At 42.0% G+C, this 15,485-nt stretch overlaps 1 protein-coding gene across 1 annotated transcript; it reads left to right on the forward strand.

Moving 5' to 3' along the window:
• The first annotated feature begins 1,732 nt into the window (after positions 1-1,732).
• PDZK1 (PDZ domain containing 1) lies at positions 1,733-15,300 on the forward strand. Its single transcript, XM_069945654.1, has 9 exons — positions 1,733-1,838; positions 2,400-2,611; positions 3,753-3,960; positions 6,253-6,389; positions 7,297-7,492; positions 9,210-9,406; positions 9,554-9,808; positions 10,217-10,522; positions 14,806-15,300. Exons 2-9 carry the CDS (start codon positions 2,402-2,404, stop codon positions 14,860-14,862), a joined length of 1,566 nt encoding a protein of 521 aa, XP_069801755.1. The 5' UTR covers positions 1,733-1,838; positions 2,400-2,401; the 3' UTR covers positions 14,863-15,300.
• The last annotated feature ends 185 nt before the right edge of the window (positions 15,301-15,485 follow it).

Raw genomic sequence — 15,485 nt, forward strand, 5'->3', positions numbered from 1 at the left:
TGTTTGCTATTATGTCACATGGATCTGTGAACTAATGAGAGTATCTTCTTCTTCTATCCTATCATCTTCTTCTTTACTTCTTCTATTTGCACTCTTCGCCCATTCACAGCGCACCTTACAGGGGCTGTAGATAGAAAATCACGTGGGTAGAGGAAGGGTAGTGGTCTTTTGATGGTGGACTTCGTAGAGGAAGGACGCAGGCTAGAACACTCCTTACAGTGGCTCAGTCGGGCCCTGGCCCTCTACAGTGGGGAAGCAAGACAAGACGCAGGTAACAGTTTCTCTTCAAGAAACTTTACACAACACTATGCAGTGTTAAGCCCTTCACAGGAGAGGACAAGTCAGAGATTATCTCAACCCACGCCGTGGACTAGGAGAATCACAGTGCAGGACATTATCCACTACAGCAGAAAGCTAGGAACTGATCCAGATAGAGGAAAGTTGCTAGAAGCCTATGAACTCTATCTCTTAGCAAGGTTGTCAGCAGGGAACCCTCAGCATTCCGCTCATCCCAGGTAACACGGTCTGGGGCTTGTGTCACCCTCTAGCACGGTTCCCCCGACACTGGTAGGGCAATAGGTGGTTCATTCCAACAAGAGTTGATGCACGGGCACAAATATTCTCTTTCAAGTATTCTTCTATTTCTACCTTATCCCCAAACATCCCGGCAGAGCACAGTACTACTTGGGTTGGGACTTTCACAACATACTCCTCTCTGCTCCTCTGATTCTCTGTATCTCTCAACACGCAACTAACTCAGCACAACTGTGCCATTCGCTATATTCTCATCACAGATCTGGATCCTGAACTGTTAAGTGTCCTATCAAGTATAAAGTACTCTGTCAATGCAAAGCTGTATGTTCTGCTGCAGACAAGTACTTTTCAGAGTAAACAAGCTTTTATTTATGGTAAAGAGACTCTGTGATTCTTCGCCCCACACCAGCACAGTACACACCAAAACCTTGGGACTTTTCCCCTTTCTGTGGGTGGCAGTACTAATAGTCCGGGTGGGTCACTACTCCACTCCAGACCACCTTGATTATAACAACACAAGGGACCCTGTAGCAGCCAGCAGGTCATTGACCACAGGGGGGAACAAGGTGTAACTGGTCCTCTAAAATAAAAGCAGATGTCCCACCATACCATCAGATGTGCCACCATAACATCTTAGGGTCCGGCTACATCTCGGTCAAACACCACAGAGGTGGCGTCACACTTCACCACCTAGCAAGTGACCAGCCGTGCCTCCACCTCACCACATCAGCTTGTCATTATCCTGTACCCCAAGTATCAGCATGTCATTATCCTGTACCCCAAGTGTCATAATGTCATTATCCTGTACCCCAAGTGTCATTGTGTCATTATCCTGTACCCCAAGTGTCAGCTTGTTGTTATCCTGTACCCCAAGTGTCAGTGTGTCATTATCTAGTACCCCGAGTGTCAGTGTGTCATTATCCTGTACCCCAAGGGTTAGTGTGTCACTATCCTGTACCCCAAGTGTCATTGTGTCATTATCCTGTACCCCAAGTGTCAGCATGTCATTATTTTGCTATTACTAATTTCCTTCTTATTTATATACTCTCTATAATATTGTCTTTGTATATTATTTGGCTTTCTCTTAGTACAGTGCTTTACCGCACAGCACTGACAGTAAAAGTCCTTCTAATAGACCTGACAGGAGATAAAGTTCCTGGTTATCCACTAATGCAGAGTTAAATAGATCATCTTTTAATTCAACCTTTGCCCAACCAAAGTCCAGCTGATGTGTGCCAACTCCAGGTAAGACTTCATCCTCAGTGAGAGGACAGCAAGCCCACCTCCCCAGCTACATCTGACAGGTAAGGCTCGCCATGTATGTGCATGCACACTATATACATACATCTTATTTACTGCCGGCTGATGAGGTTTATATGGCTCTTTATATTGAAGCACAATCTGCTCAGGGCGAAAAGTGTGAAGGAGAAACTGCCTGTAACATGGAAACTTCTATCTACTAAATACCTGCAGCAGCCTGCTGTTATTTCTTATGGGTATTTGGACTTTGCAGGCACCTTTGTGACTGCACTTTTGTGACTTTTTATTATCTTAAAGGAGAAATGTTAAAAAGAAAAAGAAATCTAAGTTGCCTTTTTAGGAGTCTAAGAAGCTGAGATATACAGTGCTTTTTGTTGCAGTCCTTACAAGACCCACTGCACCTGCCCGTGACAGTCAACAGAGGTTACATTTCACTAAGTGTTCCCAAAATGTTGATAATTTTTGTTTTTAGAATTTGCATAAAACATAGGTCACTGCAAAGATTAAAATAAGTTTCTATATATTTGGCCTTGTTTCTCATGCCCCCAGTCTCTCAATATAAATGCAATATATATTCAATAATTTTGTCCCCTCTTCTACCACAGACATGGCCCTCGACCCCAAGGCCCGTGAGTGCACTTTAACCAAACAGGATGGAAAAGGCTATGGATTTTTCTTGCGCATTGAGAAGGATGAAATCGGTCACCTTGTCCGGTCGGTGGAGAGTGGAAGCATCGCAGATAAAGTTGGGTTAAAAGACGGAGACCGAGTCTTGAAGGTCAATGGGGAATTTGTGGATGACACAGAACATGTTAAGGTAGTGAAGAGTTTTCATTTTTTATTTTTTTTTTTTGTAAAGATTTTATTAAACTTTTGCGATAACAAGGGAGAAAGGGGTACAAAAAGAAGAAGAGAGATGGGCATAGGGTAATAAGGGCATTAAACAACCCTCAAACAATCAGGATTTACAAATACTTTAGGTACAGGATATATAGGAGATATGCATTAAAAAGTTTTCATTTTTGAATCAAATTTTTAAATGGGTACTGTCTTTCATCTAGGAAGTTCTGTAGATCCTGAAGAACAAACGGGAAGGTGGGAAGGGGACATAGGGAAGGAGGTGGGTGAAGGAACCTGGGCACCCGTAAGGAATAAACTCCTGACCACGGGCATATCACTGATTTATGTTGTAGCAATGGTTATTCATGATGGATCTTCTTCAGTCCTATTTTTCTTGACTTCTTATGGGAATTCCATATAACATATTGTGGATAAGCTTAGGTCCAGTCAGGACAGTCTGGTAGCTACGGAGATGTTAGGAGAAAACAGGCTCTTGGGTCAATTGCTACTGTTTTCTTATGTTCCCATGTTTTGGGGAGTGAGTTGAGCTATCAAGTGTCAAAAGTCACAAATACTCATAGATGTTTCTTCAGCTGGTAGATTTCTCTCCTAGTTCCCCACCCCATACACAAGAACGTTCAGCTTGGCCCATCGTTCATGTGTTCTGAATAGTGAGAGGAGGGGTTAGATGCTGACAGACTCCTCTGGTGGTGGCATATCCCACTAACATCACCTGGTAGAGGTAAGCCCGATAAACATTAGACTGTTAACCGGTCACACCAAAATTAGCAGGTTCAGATGATTTCATTAATGTGTGGGGGAAACCCTTTATCCTGGGATATATAATCCTAGTAATAGAGTTTTGGTAATGTTTAGGTCATGTTTCATTATAAGGTCATATATATTTAGTCTTTCCACTCAAATGGGTGGCCAAGGAGCCAAAAACACTTTTGCCATGTCCAGTGGTCATATAAGTGGCTATAATGCATTCCTCTCTGGTGCAAGGCATTGTGGGAGTACTGGAATCAGACTAAATCTTTGGATGTGACTAGTCAGGCACTGTCACTATTCCATGGTGGTGCATCTGGTGACATGAATATGGTTTTGACCATTCACAGGTTGTGGAGATGATTCAAGCCAGTGGAAACTCTGTGACGCTGATGGTTCTGGATGAATTTTCTTATTTAAATTCCAAGAAAAATACAAAGGAATTGCCTGAGACTAAAGCTCCTGCACCTGTCGGGGAAACAGATGCTCCAAAGCCAAGACTCTGCTATCTGGTTAAAGGCAAAAGTTCATTTGGATTCTCCTTGAAGACACAAAAAAGTAAGAAGTTGCAAAGTGGTTGTACGGGACTCGATACTCCCATAAAACGCGCCACACCTGTCCACTGGTTGTGTCTCGTATTGCAGATTGACTCAAGTTATGGCGAGCTGCAAAACTAGACACAAACCATGACATGTGAGAGGGATCTTTTGTATAGCATAGAAACTTTTCTGTGTCCACTTCTATACTTTAAGGGTACATTCTGACATTTTGGTTGCTGCATGTAGACACAACACCAAAATGTGGTGGCCCTTGACTACTGCTTTATGGTTTCTCCCTTATGCAGCAACCTCAGTTGTACAACGGACCCTCAAAGCGGTCCATACTGGAAGTCAGGTAGGTGCTAATAAACCTTCACTAATATTATAGGACCAATAAAATCCTAAGTACAAAGAGACCTGGTTAGTTTAAGGGGTACACCAGATAAATTCATTTTTAAATAAACTGGTGCCAGAAAGTTATATAGATTTGTAAATTATTTTTATTTAAAAAAAAACTTAAATCTTACAGTACTTTTCAGCTGATGTATGTCATGCAAGAAGTGGTTTATTATTTCCAGTCTGACACAGTGCTTCCCACCGCCACCTCTGTCCAGAGCAGGAGTAAATTCCCATAGTAAACCTCTCCTGCTCTGGACAGTTCCTGACATGAACAGAGGTGGCAGCAGAGAGGGCTGTGTCAGACTGGAAATAATACACCACTTCCTGCAGGACATATAGCAGTTGATAAGTATTGGAAGGCTGGAGACTTTTAAATTTTACAATTCTGTGTAACTTTTTGACACCAGTTGATTAAAAAACCTTTCAGATTACCCCTTTAATAATCTTCCAATACCGTGTCTACATGTATAGGTTTTCCGCCACATTTTAATTCACCAACAGCAAGCATAGAGCAGGAATCTTGAAAATACACTGGCTAAGAGTTATCAAACATGGTGTAAAGTAAAACTGGCTCAGTTGCCCCTAGCAACCAATCAGATTCCACCTTCTATTTTCCTAAGCGTCTGTGAGGAATGAAAAGGAGAATCCGATTGGTTGCTAGGGGCAACTGAGCCAGTTTCACTTTACACCATGTTTAATACATCTCCCCCACTGTGTCCAAAATTATTGGGCAAATTAGTATTTTGATCACATCATCCTATTTATATTTTTTGTCCTACTCCAAGCTGTATAGGCTTGAAAGCCAAACACCAATTAAGTAGACCAGGTGATGTGCATCTTTGTAACGGTGTGGTCTAATGACATCATCACCCTATATAAGGTGTGCTTAATTATTAGGCAACTTCCTTTCCTTTGGCAAAATGGATCAAAAGAGAGATTTGACAGACTCTGAAAAGTCAAAAATTGTAAGATGTCTTGCAGAGGGATGCAGCAGTCTTGAAATTGCCAAACTTTTGACGTGTGCTCACCAAACAATCAAGCCTTTCATGGCAAATAGCCAACAGGGTTGCAAGAAGCGTGTTGAGAAAAAAAAGGTGCAAAATAACTGCCTGAGGCTGGATCAGTAAAGGGCAGAGTGCTCCATTCCGACTCAGACGCCAGCAAGGTGGAGATAGGGTACTGGTATGGGCTGGTATCATTAAAGATGAACCTGTGGGACCTTTTCGGCTTGAGGATGGAGTGAAGCTCAACTCCCAGACCTACTGCCAGTTTCTGGAAGACACCTTCTTCAAGCAGTGGTACAGAAACAAGTCGGTATCGTTCAAGAAAAACATGATTTTTATGCAGGACAATTCTCCATCACATGCATCCAAATACTCCACAGCTGGCCAGTAAAAGAAGAAAAGAATAATGATATGGCCCCTATGTTTACCTGATCTGAACCCCGTAGAGAACCTGTGGTGTCTGGGAGGCTGTGGTGGCTGCTGCTCACAATGCCGATCCTAAACAGATCAAGCAACCGACAGAATCTATAGACGGAAAGCTTTGAGTGTCATTGTAAAGAAAGGTGGCTATATTGGTCACCGATTTGTTTTTGGTTTTGTTTTTGAGTGTAAGAAATGTTTTTATTTCTAAATTTTAAAAATTTTTGCCTAATAATTCTGCACAGTAATAGTTATCTGCACAAACAGATAACATCCTAAGATAGCCAAATCTTAAAAAAAAAAAAAAAACATTCCAACTTTCAAAAGTCTTTTGAGTCGATTGGGAACATAGTTGTTGTTCAATAATAAAAAGAATCCTCTCAAATACAACTTTCCTAATAATTCTGCACACACTGTAGTTTGGAATCAAAGTATGATATAATAGTTAAAATTTAGTTATCAGTAATCAGAAAATATATCTTCTTTAGGCACAAAAGGATCCTTCCTGGATGCTGTGGCTTCAGATGGTGTGGCTGCCAAGGCTGGAGTCAAGCAAGGTGACCGCATTATTGAAATTAACGGAAAGAACATTGAAAAAGAGTCCTACGATGAACTTGTCAAACTGGTAAGATGGTATCCATGGGTCTAGCTATTAGGAGTGAAGAGGCGGTGGTCACTGCTAGGAGCCACAGGGAAGAGGAGGAGCTCTATGTGTAAAGACAGTGGTGCCTTAAAGGGACATTACTAAAGGGGGTACTGAGTTAGTGACACCAAGAACCTGCTGCATGAGGGGCTCAATGATGTACAGTCCCAGCAGTCCAGGACTATAAAAGCGTATAGTTGGGGGGCTCGACATAGCTTTTGAATTACACCTCTGTATTTGTCTATGAGTGTACTATGGTGGCTCTCTCATAGCTATTGCCTAGTTGTCAGCCATCATGGGGTTGAACATAGCCAAATACTCTATTAGAAGGGTAACCCAGGACTAGAAAAACATCTTCTAAGAGCAGCAATACAACTTTCTCCAGGCTGTGTGTAGTTTTACAACTTAGCTCTGTGCACTTCAATAGAACTGTGCTGCAATACCTCACACAGGAAAAAAAAAAGGACAAATTTGGTCAGCTCTCCTAGGACACCATTCATACTAGGTGCTAAGGATGAAATTGCAAACACACAAAAACCAAAAAAAATGCAACAGCTCACCGCAATGGCAAGATACAGACCCACTACAGACATGAAAATAGTTAAAAGCAGCCCCCCCCCCCAACTGCCCAAAAAAACTTCCACAAAAATAATGAGGCTCTTGGTTACCATTTGAAAATGGCGTAAACTACCCCACCACGTTACGGTGGCCTCATGCTCAGGACAGTCCTACACTGTACTATGGCCTCTCCATGGCATGAAATACGCCTATGCTGTGGGCATGCAAGATCATGCAAATACCACACACAACCTGAGGACAAGGGCAGCTAGGGTTTTTTAGGGAACTCAAAGAGCCCCTTTAACATGTTTGTTTTGTTGGATACCTGCAGATAAAGGAGTCGGGAGATTCCGTCATGTTCCTGGTCGTCAGTAAAGAAACCGATGACTATTTCCAGCAACAAAAGAAAAAAATCTCAGCGGAGGAAGCGAAACTGCATCTGCTGCCCAGTGCCCCAAGGATTGTGGAGCTCAACAAAGGGGAAGACGGCTACGGCTTTTATCTGAGGCAGGAAAAGAATCGGAAAGGTAGCGGAAAGAAGGTTCATGCTGTATAGGATCTAGGGTATAAGGTGGAAATCCTTAAAACGGTTCTCTGAGACTTTGCATAGGAAAAGTATGGTACCTCCTGAGTCTGGTATGAGAGAATAATACCCAATACATCATGAAGGCAATGGGGTGCAGAATCCCAGACTGGGATCGGGGAGTACTGGGACAAGATCCCAGGCAGGGCTAAGTGGCGCTAATGCCGCGAGGCCACGCCCACTTAATACAATCTGCAGTTGATAAAAGGACACTTTTTACTTGAACAAACACCATGACGTATGATATGAAATAAGGTATGAAAAACGCTAAATTTACCCTTTACACCTGTGTAGAGATGCCAGAATGCACAAAGGGGGTGACAGTGTCACTTTAAATCTCAGCCTCCTGGGACTCTGTATGACATGGGGAAAATATGACGGTTTACTACAGTTTTTAAGCTTTTTAGCGCTGGTCTATTCTCCATCTACTGTACTTAGAGGGATAGTATTCAGATGCGCTGGATTTCTCACAATGTATAAGGCAAATCGATAAACCACTATCTAGTCCATTCACAAGCATAATCCAAGCCAAACTTTTGTTTTATACAGAAAAGGAGTTTCTGCTCTACAGCATTTCTCACTTGTATCATATGTATCAATGCCAGGGGCCTAACTACTGCTATAGCAGCTGCTATGGGGCCCACTACATAAGCGGGCCCATCCCTGCAATACACTGGGCCTCCTGAGCTGTCATCATACTACCGAAGGAGTTGCCTGCCATGGAAGACACTATATACGGGGGGGGGGGGGGGGGGGGGGGGGGGAGATGGGGGCTTATGAGCTGAGATGTCTACCAAGGGGTACACTAAGTAAGATGCCTACCATGGGGACACTAGGGAAGATGCCTGCCATAGGGGACACTAGGGGAACCCGGGGAATATGTCTACCATGTCGGGGGCACTATCTACTGCGGGGATACCAGGGGAGATGCCTAAAATATGCTATCTACTAGGCGGAGAGCTAACAAACAGGGGGATTGCCCACAATGGGATGGGGAGAGGAGGGGGGCTCAATCAAAAGTTTGTTATGGGGCCCAGCCCTAACATATCTTTTTCTGGGGGCAAATAATCCTTTGGCTGACTTTACTAACTGGAGCCTGGGTACACAGCATCTTTTATAGCTCTGTATTGGACATCATATTTTTCACATCAAATTTTTAGCAGGGATTGTGTATTAAAGTTGCAAATTGGCAATTGTTAAGATCTCACTTTGCCAAAAGGGCTTCTAGTGTATAAGATGCCCAAGAGTAACCTCAAGGTACCCTTGACTCCTGGGCCTAGGCCACCAGAAAATTTAAAATTAACTCCATTATTGTCTTAGATTACCAAATATTTTAGATTTTAGATGTGGAAATCATGGATATAGTCATTGGCTGTATCCATGTTTTCCAGACAACCTTAGAGCTTTATCCAAGTTCAGCAGCCCCAGCTAATCAAATACCGAACGTTCGGGTTTGGATCGACACGAACCCGATTCGCTCATCTCTGTTGCTTACCCTTTGTACTTTTTAGACTTGATGTAATTGGTGTGTCCAAACTTTGAACAAGGCAAAATGTCGAATAATGATTAGTCCCATGCCAACTCCTCAAAAATATAACATTGAAATACTACAAAGAGACAATGAATGACCATATAAAAAATGGCTACCTTGTTCTTCGCAGGTCACTTTGTCGTGGAGATTGATCAGAAGAGCCCAGCACACAAGGCTGACCTGAAGGAGTATGACCGCATTGTGGCAGTAAATGGAGAATCCATGGAGAGTGCTGAACACGAACAAGTAGTGGAAGCCATCCGAAAGGGGGGAAATAAGACCAACCTACTGATATCAAACAAAGCGACAGATGAAATCTATGCCAAAGTGAGTGCCCATTGGGGACATTGTGGACAAACTACCATGAGATGTAGAACTTTTATAGGGACTATAAAGTCTATCATAAACCCATGTGCTATAGGTGGTGCCTGGAGCATGTAATAAGAGCATAATGTTCTGAATGTTTGGTTTTAGGCTGGAATTTCTCCATTTCTATATCTGAAAACATCAAAGGCTCCAACACCAGTAAAAACCGAAACTCCAAAACCAGTAGAAAAGCCACTTGTCAAGCCATCCCCTGAACCAGTGGTGCCAACTCAACCTATAGTTACAACACCAACTCCTGACCCAAAACACAAGCCCAGACTATGCCGACTCACAAAGGGCAGTTCAGGATTTGGCTTTAACCTGAATGCTATCAAAGATATCCCAGGACAGTATATTAAACAGGTAAGTCAACTGTAGCCAATGTATCCATATTGTTGACATCATAGACCATTATAGATGGTGGCAACATGAAGCTAAGATTACAGGATGGTTTGAGCTTGAGTTTTTTCTTTGTACCCCTTATGTTCCAGATTCATCATACTTTGGCAAATAATAGCTAGGAGAGTATGTCACCCAGTTTAGGAATGCTCCATTCTTGTGTTACTAAAAGACTCTCTACAGCCATAACTATACAGGCTCAATGCAACATTTTGTTACAAAAACAGCACTGTGTCTACAGCTGTAGCTCCATTCATGTGCCTATATCCAAGTTGGGGCAGCGGGTCTTACATAATATGGTTTTGTAAGATTTGGGTGTTGGATGTTCCTTCTATCTGAAATTTTATGAACCTCTCTCTGTCTTTTTTTAAGGTCACTAAGGGTGGCCCAGCAGATGTGGCTGGAATAAAAGAAGATGACTTCCTAGTGGAGGTCAATGGTGTCAACGTGGAAAAGAACGCTTATGAGGACGTAATCATGAAAATCAAAGATGCAGGAGCTAACGTTACATTACTGGTGGTCTCACCAGAGGCTTATGAGTACTTTAAGGCACAAAAAATCCAAGTTAAATCATCCATGGCAGACCCACTACCTGAAACAAATGGTCCTTCTCTTCCAAGCGCCAACCAGAAAACTCCACCCAGCAAAGCAAGAGCAGTTCCAGAACCAGTCGAAATGGTGAGTGAAAATATTAAGAATTTCTTTCTGACTCCAAATCTGGCATTCAGAATAAACCCTGGATCTATGACTTATCTCTCAGTGTATTAATGGCAATAACTCCCTCAGACAAAGAATTCCGTAATCCCACTGTTCTTACAGTACAGACTCCATAGTGTGACTGCCCTTACAGTAGACAACCCTATAGTGTGACTGCTCTTACAGTATAGCCTTTATAGTGTGACCGGTCTTACAGTAGACTCCATAGTGTGACTGCTCTTACAGTACAGACTCCATAGTGTGACCGCTCTTACAGTAGAGACTCCATAGTGTGACCGCTCTTACAGTACAGACTCCATAGTGTGACTGCTCTTACAGTACAGACTCCATAGTGTGACCGCTCTTACAGTACAGACTCCATAGTGTGACCGCTCTTACAGTACAGACTCCATAGTGTGACCGCTCTTACAGTACAGACTCCATAGTGTGACCGCTCTTACAGTACAGACTCCATAGTGTGACCGCTCTTACAGTACAGACTCCATAGTGTGACCGCTCTTACAGTACAGACTCCTTAGTGTGACCGCTCTTACAGTATAGACTCCATAGTGTGACTGCTCTTACAGTAATGACGCCATAGTGTGACCGCTCTTACAGCACAGACACCATATCATGATTAGTAATGGTGATTCATTTTAAGGTTGTCGGAATTAACTACCCTTAAATCTTTCTCTTCTAAAGTCTTTGCTAACACAGATTCCTATATCATACTTGGATAAAGGATTCTTATGCCCCAAGTGCATTATTTTACATTTGACTGCAGTTTCCATTGTTTTGATCACTTGAAATGTTAAGGATGTGATATTTTGTATATTTAGTGAAGTCATTACAATATGGCACTGACCCTCTAAACACATATAAATGTTTACATTCCTTAAAGCTTACGTAAGTAACTCTTTTCATACCTCAGCCAAATAAGTACTGACACAGGCCTTGCTGCCATCTTTACATAAAGGAGATCCATCTTGACCATCAGTGTGTTAGTGTGGTTACTCATTGCAGTAGTAGTCTGACATGATCCGCCCTCAGTAAAGCCATGCTGGTTTGGATCCATCAAATTGTTGATCTTCAGGTGATCAATTATGCTTACTAAAAGTAGATTGATGCATAACAAGTTAGCAGCGGATTTGACGCTGAGTATACTGCAGCAAATCTTCTGCCATACTTGTTACCATTAGGCTGCATTCATATGTCCCATAAAATTTTAGGGACCATTGAAGTGAATTCACTGCGAAAAAATAGGACATGTCCTATTGTGGCATGGATCATCTCCCCGTCTGCTTCTTTGGGTCCCGACTCACTCAGCCAATCGCTAGCTGTGGCGAGACAGTCAGTTCAGCCAATCACTAGCTGTGGCGGGACAGGACAGAGATTGTGGGCTGTCAGCAAGTTGGGACCCGGGGAAGCAGACGGGAGCATGCTAGAGGAACGGGGGGGAAGCATAGTGTCTTGGTATTATTGGTATTGGTATTATTATTGGCATGGTATTATTTTTACAGGGCCGGCATAGAAGTAGTTAAAGAAAGTTAGCAATCACAAATCCTCCTAGTCGGCGATCAGGGGTCCAATATAACCACTAACACCTGTCCCACAGGCTGTGAGGCCAGGGGAATAGAGCACCTTAGGGACCTGACTAAAACTTTGCTTTTGTTCAATTACCAAAATATTAAAAATACATATTCCAGTGCTCATGCACAGGTGCACCCTTTTTTTTTTATATATGTATCAATTACTGTCATTATGATGATTATGTATATAATATATCTGGAGCACTAGGGGTAGCAATTTAAAAGAAAAAAAAAAGGCATATGTTATTTTCTTTTAAATTGCTACCACTAGTGCTTCAGATATATTATATACATAATCAGTGACAATAACGAATATATATATAAAAAAAAAGTGTTTTTTTTTTTTGGTGCACCGGTGCATTAGAGTGTGTGTTTTTAATATTTTTGGTAAATTTCTCAGCAAACTTACAAGTAATTGAATAAGAGCAAAGTTTTAGTCAGGTCCCTAAGGGGGCTCTATTGCCCAGGCCTCATAGCCTGTCGGACAGGTGTTGGGCCGCAGTGGAGTCCTGTTGAGGAGTCCACTGAACGGCTGAGCTGCCTTGAGATGTCACGTCTCGTGCGGCAGCTCACACCAGGAAGCGTCCGCGGGACGTTGGTATGGGCCCCCGGCGCTGGAACCGGGGAAGTAAGTCACCTGCACCATTTATAACCACCCCCTCCCTGGTCATTGGTACAAATACCCCCTGAGCGGAGTACCCCTTTATATACCCCTTTTCCTAACATGTTTTATGCCTGACTCTGTCTATTTTTGTGGCTGTCTTTGGACCCGTTCTTTTTTATCAATATCCTTTTTAGGGGAGGCCTCCAGAACTGGACACAGTATTCCAGATGTGGCCTCACCAGAGCTCTATACAGCAGGATTACAATCTCTCTCTTCCTATTAGTTATACCTCTAGCTATACAGCCCAGCATACGATTTGCATACTAAATCGCTATCCCTAAATCCTTCTCCTCTGCAGCAACACGGAACTGCCGATATGATACTCGGATAGAGGATTCCTCCTCCCCAAGTGCATTATTTTACATTTGGAAACATTGAACTGCAGTTGCCATTGTTTGGACCACATATCTAGCAAAGCTAAATCATTTTCCATATTACTAAAACATATTAAATTTATATATATATATATATATATATATATATATATATATATATATATATATATATATATATATGTATAATATTCCTTACACTGATTTTTTTTCATTACCTCCAGATACGGCATGCCGTTAAGGCTCAGTTTGGTAGCCTTAGGCTAAATTCACACGTCCACAAATTTGCAGACCTAATGGACAGGGAAAGACTGTAATGGATTCTTTCCCCGCCTGACATGTCTCAATATCATGCCGGCAGCAGGGAAACTCTTTGAAACACCGTGACACCGTAGTAACAGAGGTTACATGACAAGTTAGGTTCAACCTCTTCAGCTATTAGCCCACAGCCACCCTTGACCACAATGTATAATACATATGGTTGTTCTCACCGTAGATCTCCACAGTTATTAGCCCATAGCGACCCTAGCCCATCATGTATATTATGTACGATTATACTCAACCTAGACCTCCAAGTGTATAAGCCATTTAACCAGAACCACCATGGATAATGTATATGCAGATTTGAGCCTATCCCTCCAGAGATATTAGATAATAATCCATACACTAATCTAGACCACCAGGGATATTGTTAATCCACAAACCACCCTAGACCACCAGGGATTTTAGATGTTAACCCGTTGCCATCTGAAACCACCAATGTTACTTGATACTGATCCATAATTAGTATTAATCCACAAATAGATCTCCAGGGATTAGATATTAATCCATAAACCAGCCGAGATCCAGAGACCATCACTAATAGTAGAAATGAATCCATAAATCCCCCTAGAGCCCCATGGAAAATGTATTTGAATATCCCCACCCTAGACCTCCAACGGTATTAGCTGTTAACCACCAAGAATGAGGTAAATGAATATTCTTACCCTAGACCACCAGGTCTATAAACTATTAACCTATAACACCCCTATACCCCCATAGATAATTTATAAATATTCTCATCCTAGCCTTCAGGGGTATCCAGTATTAACCCATAACCACCACTGATATTACGTATGAATATTTTCACCCTAGACCTCATGGGAGTATAAGCAATTAGCCCCTAACCACCCTAGATGACCACACATATATTTATTTTTTTCCCCCACCCTAGATTTTCAGTAATATAAGGTATTAGGTACTAAACCACTCTAGACTACCATCCTACCAGAGTATAATATTACACTATCGTCATGCAAAAACAACCTTATGACTTTGCAAGATCCCCTATAACAGGACTTTGCCTGTCTTTGTTCCAACACTCTTTAGAAATTCTGTATACATCAATTGTATTTCTACATCATTGTTTTGGGTAAAGATTACTTTCCAGAATGTGGCATAAAGACACTCAACAAGCAGGAGCTTAATGAATCTCAAGGTAACTAGATACAAAGAAACAGTGAAACTCAGGCCATGATAAGAAAAGGATAAGGAGAGTTATTCAACTTTATACGTAGGCATTAACTGGAAAACACGACTCAAAGGTGAATGTACAAAGTGCAGAGAGTCCAATAAAAAATGTACTACATCACTTCTTACATTAAAGCAATGCACTTTTACTATACTGTTTTTGCTCTGCAGGACCCCAAAACTCCAGAGGTGGAGTCTCCTGAAGAAGAGGATGACACTGGTCTGTAGACACCAAAAAGAGGTCTATCACCTTGGCCCAACATGAAAAACACTGAAAAAAGTAGCTGTCCTTCAGTTCGAGCTCAGTAAATGATCCTCCCAGTGTAAAGCTATTATACCCGTAATACAAGATCCAAGGTCCTATCCCGGGGGAGAGAACATGGCTAGTCGGTTCTATTATAATTCCTTGGTCTTGGGTTGAATATTTATGGTGGGTTTGTAATAATTAACTTCTGTGGAGCATTGCTGCGGTAAAATATTTAACTTAAACAACTTATTTTGCATCTTCGAGGCTTGGGAGGTAGAGATCACTCGGTCATGCATCAGTTGGTCTTGCCTCGGGGTAATGGAGTCATGTCAGATCCGGCCATAGCTACAGTCGGCCAAACCAAGATGAAACTTTTGTCCACAGTAAAAGTCGTTAATAAAAAAAAAAAAAAAAAAAAACACTATGGCAATTTTATGAATTTGTGTTGTTTTTGAAGTCTTGGAAAACAAAGTTGGACAGAGGAAGTGAGAGAAGAGTTTGCATGGGCACCCGGCCCTAGTATCGGAGGTGGGCCCTAGTGTCACATAAGACGCTAAACTACATGGTACAATAGGTGGGGGGATTTTACAGACCAGGCATGGGG

Source organism: Dendropsophus ebraccatus, chromosome 11 (assembly GCF_027789765.1).
Source record: "Dendropsophus ebraccatus isolate aDenEbr1 chromosome 11, aDenEbr1.pat, whole genome shotgun sequence".
NCBI classification, from domain to species: Eukaryota; Metazoa; Chordata; class Amphibia; order Anura; family Hylidae; genus Dendropsophus; species Dendropsophus ebraccatus.